This window comes from Falco biarmicus, chromosome 12 (assembly GCF_023638135.1).
Source record: "Falco biarmicus isolate bFalBia1 chromosome 12, bFalBia1.pri, whole genome shotgun sequence".
NCBI lineage: Eukaryota > Metazoa > Chordata > Aves > Falconiformes > Falconidae > Falco > Falco biarmicus.
The window spans coordinates 12,008,269-12,030,488 of NC_079299.1; the positions used below are offsets into that span (position 1 = coordinate 12,008,269).

General features: G+C 45.4%; 1 protein-coding gene across 3 annotated transcripts; it reads left to right on the plus strand.

Annotated features, from left to right (window-relative positions):
* The first annotated feature begins 135 nt into the window (after positions 1-135).
* On the plus strand, positions 136-21,721 carry RD3 (RD3 regulator of GUCY2D). 3 transcript variants are annotated; one of them, XM_056357067.1, is made up of 4 exons: positions 136-293; positions 10,828-11,137; positions 18,850-19,163; positions 19,831-21,721. In XM_056357067.1, the coding sequence occupies exons 2-3, from the start codon at positions 10,842-10,844 to the stop codon at positions 19,145-19,147; spliced, it is 594 nt and encodes a 197-aa protein (XP_056213042.1). In that variant the 5' UTR covers positions 136-293; positions 10,828-10,841; the 3' UTR covers positions 19,148-19,163; positions 19,831-21,721. The 3 variants fall into 3 exon arrangements, with proteins under 3 accessions (XP_056213042.1, XP_056213040.1, XP_056213041.1); XM_056357065.1 differs by having other exon boundaries at positions 18,850-21,721; XM_056357066.1 differs by lacking the exon at positions 136-293 and adding an exon at positions 400-908 and having other exon boundaries at positions 18,850-21,721.
* Positions 21,722-22,220: the final 499 nt, after the last annotated feature.

Consider the following 22,220-nt stretch of genomic DNA (forward strand, 5'->3'; position numbering starts at 1 on the left):
CCTGCGGGGGGGGGCCGGGGCCGGGGCCGGGCGGACACCCCGGCGGAGCGCACCGCCTCTGGGCCGAGCCCGTTTAGCGTAGTCGCTATGGCAACGGCGGCTGCCGGCGGGCGGGGGAGCGGCGGGCGGGGGAGCGGCGGGTGCGCCCCCGCCCGCCAGAAGCCGGCGGCAGCGGGCGGCCAGCGGCGGCTCCGCTCAACTTGGGCGAAGGGGCGGTGTTGGGGCGGTGCTGCCCCGGCGCGGCGCGGCCGCTCGCCTCAGCGTCGGCGGCGGGACGGGAGCGGGTGACCGCGGTAAGGAGGAGGTGACGCTGCCGGCGGCGGGCGGGGTGCTGCGGCCGTGGGGCGCCCGGCGGGACGGCGGCGGTGCCGAGCGGCGGGGACCGCCGCGTTCCCCGGCCCTTTGCCGCCAAGAGCGCGGGGCGGGGGTTTCCCGGTTTGCGCCTTTGCCGCCGGTGCGGCCGGTTACCGCTGCCCGGCCCGAGGGGCTCCTGCGAGGGAGCGGCGGGCGGGCCGTGAGGCGAGGGGCCGGGGGTGAAACAGCGGCCCTGCCGTAACCACTTTAGAAAGTCCGAATTCTGTGAATTACGTTGATTTCTTCAAAGTGCCGGCTCAGCCGCAGATGACAAAACCCCACAAAAGTTCTCGGGTTTTGGAGGGATTTTCAAACAGGTGCCGAAGTGGAGCGGTGCCAGGCGTTTGGCGGGCAGCTGCCTTGCAGAGGTGCCGGGGCGAGCCCTGCGGGCTCCAGAGCACCGCGGTAAGCCCAGCTGGTACTCCTCGTCACCGGGGCTAATCCCTGCCCCGATGCGCGCTGGAGCTCGCAGCGCCGGTCGGGAAGGCTTGACTTCAAGCCACGTCCTCGTCCTGGTCCCCTCTTCGCTCGCCCTGGGTCCGCGGCCACCAGAGGTGAGGCGGGACGGGTGGGCAGGGGAGGGCCGGGTGCCCCGGCAGCGCTCCCGGGCTGAGCTCGGGCACGGCCGCCCACACGGAGAAGCGCTGGGTGACCGCTTCCGTAAGGAACAGGCAGCCGAGCAAGGAAAGCCAGGTTTATGCTGCTTTATGCGTATGCCACTCTCGTTTAAGATCTCTCCAATTAGACACCTGCCCTACTAAGTGTCTTCGGTGTGGACGTCCAATGTTTAGTAACCCCAGAGTGGTACCACTAAGGTCGGTCAGATGGCTTTGGAGTTACGGCAGTGTGAGAATAGACTGTGCTGTACATCTCTTAATGCTAATGCATTAATTAAAATCTCTCTCAAGACACCGCTCTTCACTGCTTATATGGCTGCTCTCTGTGGATGGGCCGTAGGTGGGTCGTACAGCTATTACAGGAAGAAAAGCACGAGCTTTCCCAGAGCTTGGCTGGTTGTTCCCTATGCTGTATGTGATCTCTACAAAGAGAGGCTTAAGTTTTTGAACTGTAAACTTAGTGTTCTTTTGCTGGGTGCTAGTTTTAAGACAGTGTGTATTTTTAAGTAACTCCTGTCACAAGGACTGAATTTCAGCACCGCTGCTCGTATTCTGCAGTACAGGGAAAACTCCCACATAGGCTAACAGTTCTGCAGTGAACTGAGACAGAGTGAGACTTGGGGTTCTCCATTCTGATTCTTTCTGATAGATACTGTAACCAAGGTTCAGTACTGAACAGAGTTGTATAGGTGTCTGTTAAAATGCATTCTCACCTTATGATGCAATGAGTTACTCCTGCTTTCACAGAAGAATCAGTCCTCAGTCTGGATGGAGAATGCACATCTCACCCACCCATTTTTACAGCACTTAGTCTGGTCTAAGCCAAAGTATATAAGTAAAACCCCCCAAACTTCAGTGAGCCTGACAACAGGTGAAATGTGCTTTTGGGTCTGAGTTTCAAGCTCTTACTTCGTATAATTCTATAGATATAAGTATCTTCAGTGATATTAGAAACTCCAGTTTGTGTTGTTACTGCTCCTCTAGTAACATTGTGTAGTTAAAATGACAGAACAGAGAAGGATGAGCTGGGGATCTCTCCCGAGTTTTAATTTTGAAAGCCTTTTGTGCTGGAGCCTTCCATCAGATGCTGTTGCTGCTTTATTACAACAATACTTTTTTTGTGGTTTGAGTAGTATTAATAACAGGAAAGCTACGTGTCTGTGTTACCTTCTGAACTCTTATTTACATGGCTGAGTGAATAGTGGAGAATGCTTTAGGTCCCTCTGTCCTGCCTGGAAACCTGGCTTTGTAGTCTGCAGAGATCAAAGTCATATATAGAATTGAAGGTGTGTTTGATCCACCACAGCAAGATCTGAGCAAAATATAGGAGTTTTAATAACAACTTAGGCAAAGACAGCAAATCAGTGTGGTTTAACTTCCTGGCTTCGTTAGGTTTAGGTAGCAGTCCAGTGTAAGTTGTATATGATAGGGTGTTTTTATGGTTGCTATTAGAAAATATTGTTTAAAGCATGAGTGGGAATTTGGCATGAAAATAGTCCTGTTTCTCAGCAGATGGAACTCATTTGCTCTGATAAGTAGACAAACTGTAAAATGCTACTCTGCTTCATAAGCAGATTTGAGTCACACCCAGCCTTTTGCTTCTGCAGATAACACAAAAATTATCTTTTGTAGAAAGCCCTAGCCATTAGTAGAACTCTAGGCTATTGGGCCCTTCCTTCACGTTTTCTTTAAGATCTGTAGGCTGGATTTTTAATCTGGAGTTAATCAACACAGCACTTTTATTTATTTCAGCGAAGCAAATACCTTTTATATTAGTGCAGCTCTACTGTAGACCATGAAGCCGTACCAGTTAGAGCAGCTACCTTTTCTCTTTGTGTTTTGGCTAGTGGTTGAAAAGTACTTTTCTTATTCATAGCTGAGCTTGAGCCCAGTTCACACTGAATTTTTGTTTCTTTACACCTTCTGCAATCAAAAGGCAGATGTAAAATGCATCAGATGGATGTGTTTTCTAAAAGGTTGAAGCTCTAAGAATGTATTACAAACTACACAAATGCTGGGGAGGTGAGAGCAGTATTTTTTGTGTATTCTCAGTTTAAAGAGTTTCATTACAACAAATCTTTTGAGGGCTACTAGCTGTAGAAAATGTGACAACACAACAGACGAAGGTTGTGGTATACAGTGGGTATTTTCAGAAGGCCACTCATGCTTTCCTTTGGTAGAAATGGTACCACTTTTGTTTCTCTTATCTTGCAGCACCTTGTGATATGCTTTGACTGTCTGTCCTTCTGTTATGCTACCTAGTGGTGATTTTTACAGTCGTGTGCATTCATAAATGGCTTAAGTGACTTGTAACTCTCTGTGGCAATTATACCAGACAAAGAGGCAGCCCATTTCTATAATGCTGAGTCTGCTGTAGAAAAAATAACGCAGAAATTGGACTGTATGCCAAACAGCAGCATGGTTCTCACAGATTTTTGAGAGCACTTGTCATTCGGAAGCAGACCTGGGCAGCAGCGGGAGCCGTCAGCCTGCGGCAGGCTGGTGGGAGACTATGAGCACTGCCCTGCTAGGGGCAGACAGGCATTAGCTGGCATGCAAGGACCTGCTGGGTGCCACAGTGTCCTGTCACGTTTAGCTCACTTTCAGACACTACTGTGAGGCTCTTTTTGCTGTCCTTGAACACCTGCAGCCATGAAGACTTGGCAATAAATAATGTTTCATTTGAAGTGTTGGCTTGATCCCCTGTACTCCTGTTACTCAAAATGCCTTGCTACTGGTAACAGGGTCATGTCGCTGGGTGTATTTTAACTACTGTGAATTTTTTTTTGTCCAGTGATAGCTAGCTTGTGTCCATCACAACAAGAGAATTGGTACGCTCATAAAGCAAAACACAGATTCTCTGCTGCGGTCTATAAGCAGACCCTTGAGTGTCCCCAGGAGTTGTGTCTCTGAGAAATGCTGCTGTATTTAATGCCATGATATTTGCATTGCCTTCAAGTTTCTTGATTGAAAAGCTCTATCTACTGCTTTTTCAGCATTAATTGCCTCATAGCAACTTAGGGAGATAGATACAGGTTCTCAGGCTCAGGTTATAATAATTTCCACTGAGATTACGATCACGTAGCAAGCAGCTGTAAACACCGTAGCCTTCCATGTCACTAAACAAGAAGGGAGATTCCAGACAGATAGGAAGCAGGGTTCTTTGGGCCCTTGTAAGGTAAAAGACTCTGTATGGAGAGGATAATGGTAACTAACTGCAAAAAAAGCAGTAGAGAACAAGGATTCTTTTACAAAGCTATGATGGGCTATATAAATAAAATTGAGAAGGTGTTGGCAGCAGTGTCTTAATTAAAACTTGCTAAGATTCTTTGCTTGGAACAAAATTACAATATCTCTATCACAGAAGAAATAGAATTTGGGGTTCATCTACGATGCTGTCGCTACTTAATGTACTTCACATAGGTATAGCTAGCAGCATAGCCATGACCACAAATTCTGCCTGAGAAGCTGGTTAAACGTCGCATCGGTTAGCGCATACAGAATTCAGAGACGGGTGTAGCCAAACCAGCTTTAATCTACATGTGAGTTGCAGTCCAGGGAGATACTGGATACCCTTTGCTATCTGAGGGAAACTGGACCTTTCTGGGTAATGTCATCCAAACTTTACTAATGAAGAAAATAATTAGAAAAAAAGTTTAACATGCTCTGCAGTTTCACATCATCTGTTTTCCCCATGACTGCATGTCTTAAAGTACAATTATGAGCACAGTTTGGGGATGGAGCTTGTCCCACTTTTAGAAATAATCTTCCTTGTTTGCTACCCTCTGATCTGGCATGTGTGGAAAAAGGTTGAGTGCATATCTTGCATGAACAAATTCTGTGTCTCTGCTCTCTGACTGTGGCACTAAGGAACTACCACTCAAAAAAAGGGAGGGAAGACACTTACCAGCTCCTCAGCCCAGTTTGTCAGTATGCTTTGCCTGGATGATTGGCTTTCCTGGGACTCTTATCTATAGCCAGCTGAGTGACAGCATTTCCATTGACATCACAGGACTTTGGATTAGGCTTCTAGTTGTCCAGCCCCTTAAGACCTCTCTCCTTCATCTCTGACACAACTACCATATCCCTAGGACTGCTGAGAGTCACCAAGGATTGTCAGTAGTACTGCTGGACTAACACACTGTGAAGACAAAGGCAAATCACAGGAGACTTATAAACTGAGGACATACCTTTAGAGAGAGTCCAGCTGTATTCTCTCTTCCCCCCTCAAATGCATATTTCCTACCCTGTGCCTACTCCTTTCCTGTCCTGGAGGGTGTTGGAAGCTAGGAACCAGAAAAAGGATCAATGGAAGGGTATTTTTTTTTTCACAGAAGTTCATATTTTACAAGGCAAATGGGTCTGGCTGATTGACTCGCCAGAAAGCAGCGCTGCTGTAACAAGTCTTAGCAAGTGGTGATCTAGCCTGCAAGTGACTGAAGGAGACTGATGTCTGTCAGGTTATATGAACAGTCTCCAGTTGGCCAAAGAACAGCCAGAGAGCCAGCTACGGAAGCATACCCCCTTCGTTAGTAAAAAAGTTAGGAAAGGCTGAAATCCTAGTTTAGTAAGATGAAAAAAACAAATAAGGCATGTGAATGTTGGTATTTCTGATTATTCTTTGGTGCATTCACTGGACCAAGAGGAGGAAGTCACATGGGGAAATGTGGGAGAAGGTAAAAAGATGGAAGATGAGGTGAAATTGTACAGAACATGTCATGAGCAGAGAACAGAGAAAGCTGTAAAGTAGGTGAGGATTAAAATGCAGGAATTGCTGACAATGTAGAGAACAAAAATGAGATTTGGAAAGAGGTAAAAAGCTTCTTTAGAACTAAAGCAAACAAGAAACTTTTACATGAAAAATTCTCGGGGGAGCTTACTAGTAATCACTAAAAATTGAAGAAACCCCTCAGAGGCTGTGTGAGAGAGAAAAAGTGAGACATTCCAGACTTTTAACACGGCTAAGGTAAATGTACGCTTAAAACTCTGTGAGGTGGTTAGTCAGACTTGCAGTCAATAGTGTGAGGGGAAGGTTTGTCTTCTAGACAAAGACCTAGGGTTGATGAAGCAAAAGGCTTGAAACCCAGATCTGTTTCTGGAGTAGAACTTATGTAAACCTCTCTGAAGTTTTGCTTGGATAACACCAGAGTTGTTCATCAACTGGATTATGTCAGCTCCCAGGATAGCCTCTTACAGGGAATCAGAAAATGGACTAACTGTACAACACAAAGATCTGTATTCAGATGGGGCAATGTCTCTTTCTTTTAATAATTTTAACATGAATGCTTGCAAGGTATAAATTTGTCCTTTTCCCCAATAAGAATCTCGGGCTGAAACTTTTGCCTTCCTTTAGTTGCCCACATCCTGCCGACAGTCCTTTGAGTCTTTCCAAATAGGAGAGTCATTTTGAGTCATTTAATGATTAGCCTGCATGTGAACTTTAAATTAAAAACAGCAGCTACAATTAATGGAGCCCACAGTATCTTCTGCAGGCTGCAAAGACCAGTAGTGGGAAGAGTGGTGGCTTGTCGAGCCTGCTAAATAGAGATGGCCAGTTTCCAGCTCTCAAAAGAAGGAGATGATGGATGAGGGATGGGAAAGGAAACAATCTCGTACAAACAAGACTCCCTTAGGAACAGTGAGCACAAGCTGCCTGGGATTTTCCTTCATTTGAGAACAGGCCATTTCAGCTGCAGGTGAGGTGCTTTCCTTACTTTATATTCTTCTCATTTGGAAGCAGATTTTTCAAGTAATGTGTGGGAGACAAGTGGAAGTCCCGTTCAGAGTCGGTGGCATTCATGTTCCTGTATCAAATGCAAGTCTGCCTGTTATCAGTGCTTTACAAAAGCTCTGGCACAGTGCAAAGCTCAGGATCAGCAGGCTTTGCTCAGACAAGGTATCCAAAATTAGTTCTCTAACTCACCGTCCTCTGCAATACTAGTGCTAGGTAAAACGGTTCTCCTCATGCAGAACTACTCGCTTTGAGGGAGACGTGCATGATAAAAACATTAAGGCAGTAAGAACAGCCCAGGACTATGTGAAAGCCAGGGCAGGTCAAATTAGAGCTCAGGTCTCCTTGCTCTCTTTCCCAGTTCTGACCACTAAATTCCCCTCTTGCTCCTCTTCTAATGAAGCAGCTGGTGAGCTAGGGATAGCTGGAAGGACATTTCTCAGGTTCACAGTTATGCTGCTTTATACTGATTTACACCTAATGCCACTAAAGTCAGCACAGTTAAACCAACGTGAGACCAGGTCATAGCTAGAATAAGCGCAAAGTAAGCTGACCCTTTGCTGGTAAAATACAGAAGGACATGCTCACCTTCATCAGACGATGGTGCAAATGGAAATAATACTAACTTAATTGGTCAGGTACCTGTAAAATTTATGAAAAATTGCTGTCATCACATAAGCTGCAAAGAAACAGGAGACTTTAAAATAATTTACAACAGCTTGTGGTCTGTCATGCTGCTCAATTCTGCTAGCAGGGCTTACCTATGCGATACATAAGGGGTGAGAAGACCAAGGAAAAGGTCTTTAAGTCTTAAGGATCTTAATTTTTAATAATGTGTAATGGTGAGTAGAGGCCACCATGTAGCAAGATCCAGGTACATGTTAGGATGGTGGAATTACGGAGTTGAGGTTGTCGGCACATCAATTCCAACCTGAGTTCATTCATGTGTCTTGTGCAAGTCGGCCAGCGGCAGGCAGCCAGAGTGCTGTGTGGTGGTTTGCGCTGTTAGCTGGAGTCACCCTGGCGATGAAAGCAAATGAAGGGACCTGCTGCTCCTCCTCCTCCAGAGCACAGAAATGAGACAGGAGCAGGATTACTTCCAGCGGCTGCTGACTATGGCTGCTATCATAAGGATGATCATAGCTGATACTCCAGGGCGAAAATAGTCACTACAGCTCTCTCTTGCGTGTAAGCACTGTAAAGTAGCAGAGGTGTTAGTGTTTATACAGTCTCAGAAGAGTACCTGTGGCCTTCCACACCTAGGTAGCTAGATCTGTGTGTCCTGTGGAAGTTTTCAGCCCTTTTGTGTCTTCCTTCTGAAGAAACTGGTGTTGCTTGTTGGGAGAGGTAGAATATAGGAAACTGTCCTTTGATGCAGTTTGGCAAACTTCCTGATTCTAGAAAAGCCTAAGCATTAGACCCTGAAATAATTTCAAACTTGGGACACTGAAGACTAGCCAGGTTTTTGGTGCATTCTCCTTTAATGGTGTGATATATTTACATAATATAAACATTTCTGAAAGAGAACAAGGCTACATTACAGCAACAGATAAAGGCATGAAAGCAACTGGAGTATCTTTCTCGTCTGGTGCAGATGGTGATGGTTTTCCAGGCACCGAAGGCACAATCCAATTGACCATTGCTCTTCTAGGGAGTCTGGGAGCTCATGGCTCCCAGCTCTAGTGGGAGTACGGGGTAGTTATGAGCTTCTGGTGATTTGCATGGTCACTTAAGGCTCTAGGCCCCAATATGGCAGCTTAAATCAAAAGCATATTTTTCTCCCTTTTATGTCTCTCTGCATGTCTGTGTCTCAATAGTGAAGATCTGCTCAGGTCCTGCGGAATCAGGCACTTTATTCCATTGCCCTTATGTTAACTTTTGATGCCGTGTCCTGGTTGGGTCGTTGCCAGGAGTAGCCTTTTGGTAATCCCAGCTGCAACCATTATTTGTGCCACCTCTTCTCCCTGGGGGGTAACTGAAGGGAGCAACAAGGCACGTAAGTGTGCTGTGTGAAGAAACAGATGCTGTTTTGCTCCTGTTCAGGTCCCTAGTGCCTGCTTTGAATGCCATTGTATTTAAATACAATAGGCAATAACTGTTCCATGCATTGTCTCTTGAAGTGACTATGTGAAGGTATTGGCTGGGTGGGGAGCTCATTCAGTCTTTTGCAGAGCTGATTGGTGCAGTTTATTCTGCTTTCTAAGTGCTGGATAACTCCCCAGCAGCAGAAACCTTTCACTGAGAAGTAATACATTTAAACCTTGGCGCGCCGCCACTTCCCTCTCAGCCCAGCCCCAGTTCCCTTGGTGCTAGTGGTAGCTACTAAGGTGTGGTCTTCCAGCATAGCTAATAGTTGGACTTCAGCTTGTAGAAGGTAGCATAGCCTTTCCTGCATGCAGCAACACATTTGCTAAATAGTTAAAGCTCTGCCTGGCCTTCTAGTAAATGCAGCTGTTACTCCTGCCAGTACCTATGAAAGTACAGGTGAACTCTACCACTTACCTTACAGCAGCTGCAAACTTACCCACGTGTATCAGGTTTGCGTGGCAAGGGAGCTACAGGGGTGGCTTCTGTGAGAAGCTGCTAGAAGCTTCCTCTGTGTCTGATAGAGCCAATGCCAGCCAGCTCCATGATGTACCCACTGCTGGCCAAGGCCAAGACAGTCAGTGATGGTGGTAGTGCCTCTGGGATAACATATTTAAGAAGGGAGAAAAAAACTACCTGTGCAACACCAGCAGCAATCAGAAGAGAGGAGTGAGACTATGTGAGAGCAACCGCCCTGCAGCCCCCCAGGTCGGTGCAGGACGGGGGGCAGGAGGGGCTCCAGGCACCGGCGCAGAGGTGCCCCGGCAGCCCGCGGTGGAGCCCACGGTGGGGCAGGCTGTGCCCTCAGCCCATGGAGGTCAGCGGGAGCAGATCCCCACCTGCAGCCGGGGAGGACCCCGCGCCAGGGCAGGGGGTGCCCAAAGGAGGCTGTGACCCCGTGGGAAGCCCACGCTGGAGCAGGCTCCTGGCAGGACCCGTGGCCCCATGGAGAGAGGAGCCCAGGCTGGAGCAGGGTTGCTGGCAGGGCTTGTGACCCTGCAGGGACCCACGCTGGAGCGGTCTGCTCCTGAAGGACGGCACCCCGCGGGAGGGACCCACGTGGGGCAGTTTGTGAAGAACCGTGGCCCCTGGGAAGGACCCATGTAGGAGAAGTTCATGGAGGACTGTCTCCTGGGGGAGGGACCCCAGGCTGGAGCAGGGGCAGAGTGTGAGGACCCTCCCCCTGAGGAGGAAGGTGCAGCAGAGACAGCGTGTGATGAACTGACTGCAGCCCCTGTTCTCTGTCCCCCTGTGCCACTGAAGAGGAGGAGGCAGAGAATTTGGGAGTAAAGTTGAGCCTGGGAAGAAGGGAGAGGTGGGGGGAAGGTGTTTTTAAGATTCAGTTTTATTTCTCATTATCCTACTCTGATTTGATTAGAAATAAACTAATTTCCCCAAGTTGAGTCTGTTTTGCCTGTGACAGTAATTGCAGAGTGATCTCCCTGTCTTTACCTCAACCCATGAGCCTGTTTTCTCTCCCCTGTCCAGCTGAGGAGGGGAGTGACAGAGCAGCTTTGGTGGGCACCTGGTGTCCAGCCAGGGTCAACCCACCACACCAGGTCACCTATCTTGCCCTCCTCCATAAGGATCTCCTGCTGGCTGGAATCTTGAGGTTTTGCATGTAGAGTTGCTGCAAGGTTGTGCCCTCCCATGAGGGGTCAGACCAGTAAACCCTAGCCCCAGCTTTTCTGTGTGGGCAGAATGCTTCGCCAGCCTAATCTGAAGGGAGAGAGGTATCCTTATAACTTGACTTCAGATGTAAGAATTGTGACTGTCGTTTTAACTACGCGGTGACTAGAACTTCAAGGGAAACTCTGCCTCTTCACCCTTTGTCTTGTCCTCTGCACAAGCTGGCTGCTATGGGTGAGCTTTCTCAAGGTGCTCAGCACCAATTAGTTCTAAGTGGCTAATCCAGTAGCACTTTTAGCTGAATAACAGACTTGAGGGGTGTGCGGGGGAGAATGTTCTTGGTTGAGGTGTGTTGATGATGACACTGTTCTTCTTCTCTCCCTCCCTCCCCTCAACCCACTCCCAATGAAGACACACAGAGCACTATGTCACTGGCATCCTGGTTCAGGTGGAATGAGCCCACAAGCCGCATTTCCCAGAGGAGCCCCACAGAAATGGTGGTTGAGACACTAATGATGGAGCTGAGCTGGCAGACCAAGCAGGCAGAGAAGCAGCAGCGAGAGCGGGAGAACGAGTATCGCAAGATCAAGACTGGGGTGGACTACGGCTGGCTGGTCAGCTATCCAAAGCAGAGCTATGATATCAGCCCGGGAGAACGGCTGCAGCTGGAGGATATGTGTACCAAAATACATCCTTCCTATTGTGGGCCTGTCATACTCAGGTACAGTAAAAGATGTGATGATACAGACCTTTCCTTTCCCCCTCTCCACTTCATGATATGTGAGGAGCAAGAGAGTTGTTAGGGCCAACAGAACCTTGGCATCCTTTATCATAAGCCATGCTGGGACAGCATCTTTGCAAAATAAGGGAAATCTCATGTTTCAAGTCAGTCTAACATGGTATAGGGTCCTCCAAATAGTTACTAAATGCCATTTCCCTCTGAGACTGGCTTGAGTGCTTTATGCGCCTGAGCAGCCAGAAGCTTTATCTTGCATGATGAACTGTTTCAGTATTGTGATGGTTTTTGCTTCAGTCTTTAGAATCTTAGAATAATTGAGGTTTAAAGGGACCTCTGGAGGTATGTGCTTCAACCTCCTACTTGGAGTAGGGCCACCTTGAAAGTTAGATCAGGTTGCTCAGGCTCTTGTCCTGTCCGTATCTCTGAGAGTGGAGACTCCACAGCTTCCGAACAACCTGCTATGGTTTTTATCCACTCTCACTGGAGCCTTCCTTCCTTGATTTAAGCTGTTCTGCAGGTCTACTGAGGCACTTGTCCCCAGTGTCCAGACTAGCCAAAAAGTGCTATTGTGTTTTTCAGCCTGTGAGCTAGGTATTCTGAGAGAAAGGGGGGATTGCATGCTTCTCCCTGCCCTGCCCTCCTTCCGCACCCTTGGTATGGAGTAGGATGCAGATGGGGCACACAGCTGGCTTGAACAGCTAGGTGGTGCTTCTGCCTTATGCAGTGTAGACGTAGACACAGCGTCTTGGACTTGCTGTTACACCTTTGAAGTGCTAGACATATGCTTGCTGCTTGCCAGCTGAGTAACCTTCTGCGAAAATGCCTTCAGAAATAGATCTGAGCCTGCTATAGCATTCAAACTGGAAGGGAGGGAGGTGACTTGTCCTTTTGGGAGGGCTGTTCTAAGTTAAACCCTGTCACTTAGCTCAAGTGCAAGTGAGGAGTAGTGACCCTGAAGTTCAACTTTGCTTTAGCTAAATTGTGAAATGGGCCTTTATAATCCACTTCCCCTGTTCCAACGTGTTCTTCAGTGGGGATTAGAAAGAAGACAGTAGCGGCAGGCCATGGCCATACGCGTTGGGGTGCTCAGCATCTTGCAGTCACTCACTGGATATGCTGGCACCTGTTTTCCAGATACAGTACAGCTCCTGAACTACAACTGTAAGAGGGCTGGAAACAACTGGTCCTCTGTCTTACAGTAGGAGTGCCCAGGAAAGGGTGCCAAAGCTACCTCTCTAGCCCTCATCTTCCCCAGGGCTGAACATTGGAAACAAACTGGACAGGGCATTGGCTTTTGCAAAGGTTGCCATGGTGGCAGAATCAGAGATTTGGGATCGTTCAGTGGCCAAGTTTTCTCCAGTGAAAGTTTGCTCGGAAGAGCACCTGCCTTGTATTAGTATAACTCCAAGCTATGCTGTAAACAAACCACTCCAAACCCCTTGGTTCAGAGTTATTTTCAGCATCCCCAGGGCCACTGAGCAAGGTCTGTCTGGCAAGCAGGTTCTTTCCATGAGAGCAGGCTTCAGTTGCTGGAGTTGGAACGCCCCAGGGTCCATCATCTCCTTCAGAAAAGAGTATTAAACTGAGCCGTATACAGCTTGCTGCTGCTCTGGTTTGGTTTTGGTTTTGTTTTTTTAAACTGAGACATACCATGCAAGGTGAGTGATTGCAGTGCAACTTGTAGTGGTTGTTCAGTGTTGTTCAGGATTCAGCATTGCGCTGACAGTAGATACTCAACAACATGGCTGGGCACTTGTGTGGGCATAATTGAGAAAGGATAAAACTGTCCTCTTAAAAATCCTCTTATAAATTGCTACTATAGGCTATCATAAATTGTATTACAGTATGATTCAAGAAGTGGCATGTTTTTGTTTGTTCCATACTATGGAGTTTGCACGGTTAGCAGAGCCACATTAAAAAAATGAGGCTTGCATAATCTTTGTTGGTTCAATTCCATGATTGAAAAGGGAATGTCATAGCCACAAAAAATGGCAGAACTGGGTAGGTCAGAGGTCTGTTTGATCTGATGTGCAATCTGCATGTGAGAGTGACCAGCAGCATCAGGGTAAGGAAAAGAGAAAAAGAACAAGGCAAGTAAATGCAACAGTACAGACAATTACATTATCTTGTATATATCCTCCAACTTACTGTGCCTTGTAACTTGGAGACTTCTGGAACCAGAAGTGGTCCTTCTGTCCATAATTGCACCATGTGGCTTTTTCTTTCAGTAGTTTGTTTAGATTGTAGGGTTTTGCTTTTCTTTTGTGAACAGATGTAAACTTGCAGCATTTGTGGCACCCTGTGGCAGAGTTCCACGTCTGAACTAGAACTATGCTGTACAAAACTATTTTGCTTGTCTGAAACTGGTATGTACTAGTTTTATTTGATAATCACCTCATCTTGTGTTGGAAATATGAACAGTTGACACCTCTTCTAGTTTTTAAGCGAGAGCCCTGTGGTCCAGAAATCTCCATTGCTGAGATGGAAACAATGAAAAAGAGTGGGGCTTTCCATGCTAGGAGCTGAACACGTATGTGAGAAAGGAGTAGTATGCAATCTAACTAGAAGACAGCCAAATTTGGATAAATTCTCCTCTCAGAAAGTGAGATAACATGGAGATTTTAATAACTTCCCCAAAATTGCACAAGATAAGTATAATAGGAATTTAACTGAAATCTTTACATTTCCAGTGAAGTACTTTAATCATAAGATCATTTCACTGCTGATGTTTCCTCTTGAATACTCTGTGACTTTTTAATATGTACCAACTTTTAGCAAAATCTTCACAAAACCCTCACAAAAACCTACGAGCTTGCATTTGGAAGTTCAAGTGCAGAGCATGTACCTTACTGAAGCTGTTGGTTCTGTCTGAAATATTAAGCTTGATCCTTCCCCTTCCATCTTTAGACATTTGAAGAGCTGAAGTCCTTTTTGACATACTTGACAAGCATGTAATACTTAAAATAACACAAGCAGCATACATCTTGCAAGACTGTGGAGTTTGTTTTGTTTGTGTTATGCAAGGTCTCCTTTGTGAGATTCTGAGCTCAGAATCAAAGCCAGAACAAAACATTTTTGTATGAGTTGTCAGAGACATCACTTTATTCTCCAAAGACCTACGTGATTATTCAGATTGTCCTTTTCAGTGGCTACGGTCACATCTACTGAGAGGCACGGTTTCTATAAATTTGTTTCTGTAGATGTGGAGGAGGCTGGAAGGAACACTTCTTACATGGGAGGGTTTTTTTCAGATTCAGCTTGCCTGTTTGAATGTCGGGTCAATAGAAACTTTTCTGTGAGTCTTTTGAAATTCTGGCAGGATTCAAGTACACTGCAAATATCATCAGGTCTTTGGAGGCTCCGATTCACCTCATACAAATAAAGCTATTGCATTCAAGTGCAACTTAGCTTTAGGTTATGGGATTGGACATCACCGACTGTATTTAAAATTAAAACCTGGAGCCATTTGAAGGAAGTGACAGTGATTTTGGTGAGGCCTTTAGTACCTAACTGCCTGGTTAAACTGAACAAGTAACCTAGTAGCTTGTCAACACAGAATGCTAGATTTTTGCCATCTTTAATCAGAGCTAGTTATGGTCTGTTTCATTGCTTTCAGTTTCAGCAAAACTGAAACAGTGGGTTTCTGTTCTTCTCTGCCCAGAAAGAAACAAAAAACCCTAATATGGAAATGTAAACCTGCATTTTGGTGCTCTGAGATGTATTAATACCACAGGCTAAGGACTGTAATTTTCTAAGGATGGTATATAGCTGGAGTGGACTTCCTAGTACGCTTGAATGTAAGACAAATGACTAAAATCAGAAATGGATTTATTTACAATTAGGAGCTTAAGTTTGAGGTGATGTGACCCCAAGTGTTGCAGTTTGTGTGAATGCCATAGTCCTTTGGGAGTCAAGTAGCCTTCTCTAGCAAAGCTGTTCATAGCTTTACAATATAACCAGAATTCCTGCTCAAAATACAGATTCAGGAGTCAGCAGCTAATCATTAGCACTAAGCACCCCACGTTTTCTTTGAATGACTAAATCTACTTAGAGTTCCCAGTTCAGACAGGCACCCAGGGATACACTGAACTATAAGCATATTGTTTAAGTCCATGGACTTCATTGGATTTAACAGGTCTTTAAAGTTCAGACTGTACTTGGGAAACCTACTGAACTGGGGACCTACAGAATAACATAGGCAGGTGACAGTACTTTAAAACAAAACAGTGCCAGTATGAGCCAAGCACAGCCAGATTCTTAAGATCTAATGGCCCTATAAGGAAACAGAAGGGTCACAATTTAAAGAACATATTTGTTTGAACTGTGGTTAAAACGCAGCCTGGACTGGGGAATGTGCTCATCCCTGTGTGTGCATATACATGCTCCCCAGGCTTCTGTGCTGGTTCAAGGTGAGTTTTATTGACAGTCACATCTTTAGACTGCATGACTTGCGTAATATATTACAGGTTAGCTACCAGTAGTATCATAACTTGTTTCACAAATAAGATAGGTATACTTTTCTGGTGAGTAAGGAAACCCTATTGAGGGATTTCAAGATACGGTTGTGCAGTTGCCTAGTTTGAAGTATTCCATGCAAAAGTGCAAGGGCATTAACCTGTGCTAGAAGATAGGTGAGCCTTGTGCAATTTTGTGTGCTTAATTCCAGTGAGCAGCTTTGTGTGGAGTTGGATTCTCAGGATACAAGCTCATATTCCTTGATTCCAGTGGTTTTACTGTTTTTGTATGTTGTCTGTTTTGTGCAGAAAGCAGACTGCTGGATCATGCAGCACATCAACTGGCTTTCATTGATAATTAGGGAAGATAGCTTCAATTATACGTAGGTGGCTGCAGCAAACATCATCTGTTTTCTGACACACAGACTGATTTAGCTAGACCACAGCCCTGATAACCTGTCCATCCTTTCTGCTGAGAAATATTTGTGGCATGCACACTTTTTGGACTTCATACGTTTGTCCCTTACACAAATGTGCCGGCACCGAAGTTAGGTGGGCGTAAACGGGTAAAGTTAGTTCTACTGAGGGAGAGGAAATGGCCCCCTTTCCCTTCTCTGTCTGAATGAGAGTGGCTTTTCTTTGGGTGACTGGCAGGTAGGCTGTTGGATTGCTTTCTCTTTGTTTCTTAGACCTGCTGAAATCCATATTAAGTAGTTTTTGTGCTGGTCCTGGTAAGTCAGAGATAAATCTTAACAGCAAAGGCAGAGTTCACAAAACAATCCTTGCTGCCCTAGCTAAGAGTGCAAACAGGCAGATAGCTATCGAAGTGGAAAGTTACACTGATTTTAGAAAACTATTTCAGCTAGATTGGATGGGAGGGATATTAGCAGCACAGGCCATTAGCATGTGAGCTCTGTCCTCGGGGTGTAAATCTGCCATCATACCAACCATTTTCCCTCTTGTTCCCAGAGCCAGTTACTGGTCCAGTAATAGCCTGACACATGCTGCTACGGGCTCTGGAGCCACAAACCAGCAGTATGACATACGCAGCCTCTAAAACTGGAGACAGTGATGAGGCCTTTTGGGTGCACAATTGCCAATACAAAAGAGGATGTACTGATATACATATTTATATAAATATATATATATAAAATATATATAAAATGACAGCACCTGTCTTTAAAATACACATGGAGCTCAAATAACAGAATGACGCCTTCAGTTCACCTCTGCAATAAAAGTCATTTGAAGGTGCTTTAATAATAATAATGGTGTTGCAAAGACTTAGGTTTTGATGGACGACTCTGTCTATGCTTCTGGCTAGGATAAAGGGAAAAGTGTATTTATTGTGAAAACTGTATTTTTGGTTCTTTGATAATGCAACTGAAGTGCTGCCTCAGAAGGCAGAAAGAATGTTTGCAAATGTACAGCAAAATCTCTGTTACTGCTGTTACGTGCTGACCCTTAGTAAGACCTAGTCTCTTGCTCTTCTAGGCTCTGCACAGTTCAGTTTAGCATCATTGTGTAAGTACTTATGTAGCAGTGTGAACTACAGTGGCTCAGAGGCTTTTTGCACCCAAATGTTCAAAGTTTAGAAGTTTTTTGGTGCAGGGGGTGGGGGAGGGAAATTAGGAAGCAACTGAAATTGTCAAGGAACATCTTGATGACTTTGGTAGGTTTTGTGTCAAACTCCTCTAACTTGACCCTGAAAGGGACTGGTGCTTCTGCTGGTACCGAGTTCCTTCAGCAGGCAACACTGGTGCCTCCACAGCTGTACACATAGCTGCCAACACCTGCTGTGAGAGAAGCACACTGATGTACCTGGGATACAGCATGATGTTAAGATGTATCTCCAATACCAGGCCTCCACAGTAAGAGTCAAAAGGCATAAATGTACAAAGAGTCTTTTTGTTTCATCTCTGGTTTTCCTTCTGTCCTGATTATCTTAGGTACCCATTGGTACGCCATTAAGCAGCGCAGTTCCATAGTATGTTAAACTCCTTGTTACGTCCCTAGGGCTTACCAAAAAAACCCCACAAGAGGCAAGATCTTCCTCTAACAGTTTCTGCTGTATTAAGCTTATTTAAATGCAGTCCTACAGTTTTCCATCCTTGTTTGGTTCTGCTGGAGAGAAAATATCACAATGCTTACAGACCTTACACACTTTAGCTTCTGTTAAGTTAGCTCTGTGTCTGCTTGTAGATAGAATTTTTATATTAAGAACTGAATACTTATTAGAGGAGTAGCTGTATTAGCATCTGTTTAAATGCATACTACTACGGAACAATAAGAGTATCAGTGACCAGGCTGTGGATCCCAGGCTGGGGACCAAATCACCCAACAAGGTGTCAGGACTGGTATGTTCTCTTTTTGGCTCAGCGACTTCAAGAAAACTATCCTGCTCTGCATCTCATCTTCCTCACCTGCAAAATAAACAAGGTAATTCTTCACTTCCCTGGTATTAAGCTAGCTTAATAAACATAAAAAAAATAAAATTTTGAGCTTTTTGTTGAGAAGGCACTGGAGTAATTTGTAGTTGTCTAATTAGCTACAGCATTGTGCTGCCAATCAAGGTGTTACCAGCTAAGCCAATCTTAAGAGAAATCCCTAGGAAGATGAAATACCACTTCACTAAAATTTAAATATTGAGCGACTACCAAATATCTAACAGAGTTCTACATGTTTTTTGTTTGTCTAGTGGCCATTGGTGCCATAGATGCTCTGGGGAAGGAGAATCCGAAACAGGGGAAGTCTAGTGGGACTTCCCCTGGTTTATCCACAGCTTCTGGTAAGCAGCAGTTCAGGGAGTACTTGAACAAGGATTTGCATTTGGACAATCATGTTTAATCAGCAGTGATGAGGACATTTTCCACAAACTTGTCTAATCATTTTGTTTCCTAAGCTGCAGGTAGCACGGAGTTCTGATATAATAGGTGGTGTGTGAAAAGAGCACTTCCTTCCGTTTCAAACTTGCCACCTTCTAGCTTTGTTTGGTGCTCCCTATAATTTCTTGTGCTTCTGAGAAATAGTGATTCACTGCTTCCTTACATTCTCAGGCTTGCTTGGGATTTTTAAAGAGAGACCTTTGAGACTTTAATGGCCCCTCCCTGTTGTTGTTCCCTTCCGTCCAGAGAGTCCCATTTTGCAGGAGAGTGCAAGTTCCAAGCCTAGCACAGTGACTTGGCAGCAATCTGTAATTTGTTGTTTTTAATCAAAGCTGTGCCTTGACTCTGCTTTCAGATTCCGGCAACTCGTTACTGAATATGAACCAGAAGTGCAGGAAGTATCCCGGCTCTTCCGCTCCGTCCTGCAGGAAGCTGCTGAGAAGATCAAAGAGGAGGAAGAGGCCAAGAAGCTTGCCAGGCAATGGAACACAAAGAACAAAACCAGCCTCTCCTTAACAACGTTTAAATCTCGGTCCAGGATTTCCCCATTCATCAGTGACATCAAGACCATCTCTGAAGATGTGGAACGGGGTACCCAGGCCACCAGGAGGGTCTGGAGCATGCCAGAATTTCGGAGCACCAAGGATTACTGACTCTATACTGAATAAGGTTTTTAGACAGCAATCTTTCAAAACCCCAGTTAACCCTTTTTTAGCTCTACTGTTTCTTCCTCGTTCCAGCTCTCTCTTCCTACCTGTCTCTCTTGGAAGCTGCATCCATAGTAACTGCTGCTGATGCCCGCAGTGTGTGACACAATTTATTACCAAACGTGCTAGCCTTTCCTTTAATTTACTAGCTATTCAGTAACCTTAAGGGCAAGGCTTGCTTACTATCTCATTTTTATGATTGCTTTCTTGTGGAAAATGAATTAGTTTTGCAATGTCTGTCTTCTCCTCCACCCTCTCCCCACCCCAGCCTGGATGTAGTTATCTATAAAAGCTTTTGGCCCAAGCTAGTGAGAGCTGCTGGCTGGTTCAATCTTGCTGAAAGCAAGACAGACACTTACATGAGTAAGGCTTGCAGGATCAGGCCTGTGAATTAAAGTTAGTATCTGATTTGGAACTGAACTTTCTTTTCTGGCTAATAAACTTCCTTAGTGCTACAAGAAACTTCATAGGTAACCTCAGCACTGCTCTTGATCAGCTTTTTGCTGACAATTCACAATTTGACCCAAGTAGAAACAGACCCAAGCTTTTTTGGATGAAAGACCAATATTATTCCACAGCAACCAGTTTATGCATGCTCAGGTTTCTTGGGTGTTTTCTCTCTTGTGCAGGCAGAACTCCCTGAACCTTGCACCTTCAGAGTAGATAGAAATGTAACAACCTGCTGTACAGATATACAGGTGGATACATCAGTGCTGTGTCAAATGCTGTTCTTGGTCCTCAGTGTTCTGTGTTGCTGAGGTAAGTGCTCTACCCCACATCCCAGTAATAAGTTAGCGGACTGAAATTAATGTCTACGGCTAAGCCTGAAAGAGTAGTATAGTATCAATGTACAGAAAAGGGTGAAGAGAATAAACGTTTATCTGCAGGGCTCCTTGTTGCTGCAGTTGTTGAGACCATTTTGCCAACCTGCTGCTGTGAGTAGCTGAAGAGCTCCGGCAGATGTAGGCTTGTTCTCCGTCTTCTGTCGTGAGTGCTCAGAAGAGAGCACTCCCATATCACAGGCCAGTGAGTCGATACTATTACAAATGAATCCTTAGTGCAAACTGAGTGGCTTGTAGGCCAGCACGGTTCTGCTGAGACCTTGAAGAAACCGGAAAATGCTGCTAAGGAAAAGCTACCAGGGCCCTAACTCAGCAGCTGGAGGGAGAGCTCTTACCAACAAAGCAAAGAGAATGGCACACTCTGAAAATCATGGGTCCTGCAGAGAAGCCAAGGGCTAGGATGCCTTGGGGTGGCCAACAGGAGACGTGGAAGGAGGAGAGGGATTTCCCTGTATGACTGGCTTTTGGGGAATCATCCCAGCGAGGGTACAGCCTCCTGTAGGACCTTGTAGCTTTGTTGTTCTTTTGTCCGTTTCAGAGACTATTCCGTGGGGATCTCTGCAGCAGCATGTGGGTACTACAGCCAAGATAAAAGCCTTTGAAGCTGTGCCAACTCTGGGAAGAATTCCAGTACATGAAATCTATCCTAGAGTAGAAACGTGCAGTTTTTTTCGGAGATGGGGGAGGGCAGCATGAAACAGAGATCAAAATGAAACCCTTAAGAGCTCTTTAAGACTCTGGGATTCTGGCTCTTCCTCTATCCCCTCTGGGCTAAGATTGAAGACAAGGCTTTCTGACTAGCACCGGGCTCTAGCTTCCAGTCACTTGGTAAACACAGCTGACAGGAACCCTCCTAGGGACAGAAAGCAGAAGCTCACTTCTAATCAAAAGCTCAGGGCTTCCAAATACAGCATCCAGTTTGGGACAGGCTATTTCAACTCTAGGTCAATGAGGGAGAGTTTAAAGCCTTCTGACAATCAGCTTGGTGTTTTTCAGCTGTATGTCCTTGTGAAGTAATGTGATTGTGTATGTGAAGTAAAAGCAAAGGCTTGGCATACTTAGCATAGCCCTAGATGTCTAGAAGATGTGGGATCTCTAGCAAGGGATCACCACAATTTGCAGAAAATTCTTGTTTGGAATAAAGTTAACTATATTTTTTTTTAATATATATTTGCAAGCCACTGTATGGTACTGAAGGCTGAGATGAATTCATGAAATTCAAGCTACAGCTCTGTAGTCATTTTATTTGCGCTCACGTTCTATTTGACACCTTCAGTATTGACTGTATCGATGCAATATTTGATGGACTGCTGGGAGAGACAGGACACACTGACATAAAGGTCTTTGTTACAGTACAGTGTCTGTAGTGTGCTCACTTTTTCTCAAGGAGAATCAAGACTAATTAACTTCCCTACACCAATGTACAAAGCCAAGGAAGTCACCTGAAGGGTGTTCACACTATCACAGCAGCCTCTGGTCATACTCTGTCCTTCATTAACAACCTCCAGCGAGCAGATACCATTCTCATTTAACAGCCAGCAAAGGGAAACAAATCTAACCTTTGGTCAAAGCCATGTATGTTAGGGAGGCCAGGCTGGGGCAGTGCCTGTGACAGCTGTTTTGGGTCAACTTACCTATCATTTCTATTTCCATAATAAAATGTAATCCAAACTTTTAAGTAGTATCATTCTCCCTGTACCTCTTCTGCAAGTTACACTGGACTGTGTATCTGATGAAAAAGTGATACTCTGATACCAAGCTAAGGTTTCTATTCTTACTACATACCATCTAGTACTCTTAAAGGTATAAAAGTAGTACCATGTTTGCCTATAGCCAGCTGCTTGGAGACTTTGCATTGTGTGTGCACCAGCAGGTACCAAAGCAAAGCTAGGAAGGTGGTTAGGATGCACGACTGCCGCATGGTGCTTGTGGTGCTCATTTTTCTTAGGAATGCTGTAGACTGAACCATAAATAATCCTTTGGTCACAGCATGCGGCAACAACTACCCACTCATGTTTGCCTTGCCCTAATTCCACATTTTGTATGGCTAAATTACCATTTTCATTCAAATCAGGAGCCTGCATCTCCTGATTGTCCCCACCTACTGTGCTACAGTCCATGGCACTGGGCAGACACAATGGGCAAACTAGATTGCTTTTTGATGAAGTTAACTCAAA

What these genes read in the sequence shown, in the direction of transcription:
- RD3 (XM_056357065.1), top strand. Translation starts at nt 10,842, where the DNA reads ATGTCACTGGCATCCTGGTTCAGGTGGAATGAGCCCACAAGCCGCATT. An exon ending in TGTGGGCCTGTCATACTCAG is followed by an intron (nt 11,138 to 18,849) that starts GTACAGTAAAAG and finishes CTCTGCTTTCAG; the next exon opens with ATTCCGGCAACTCGTTACTG.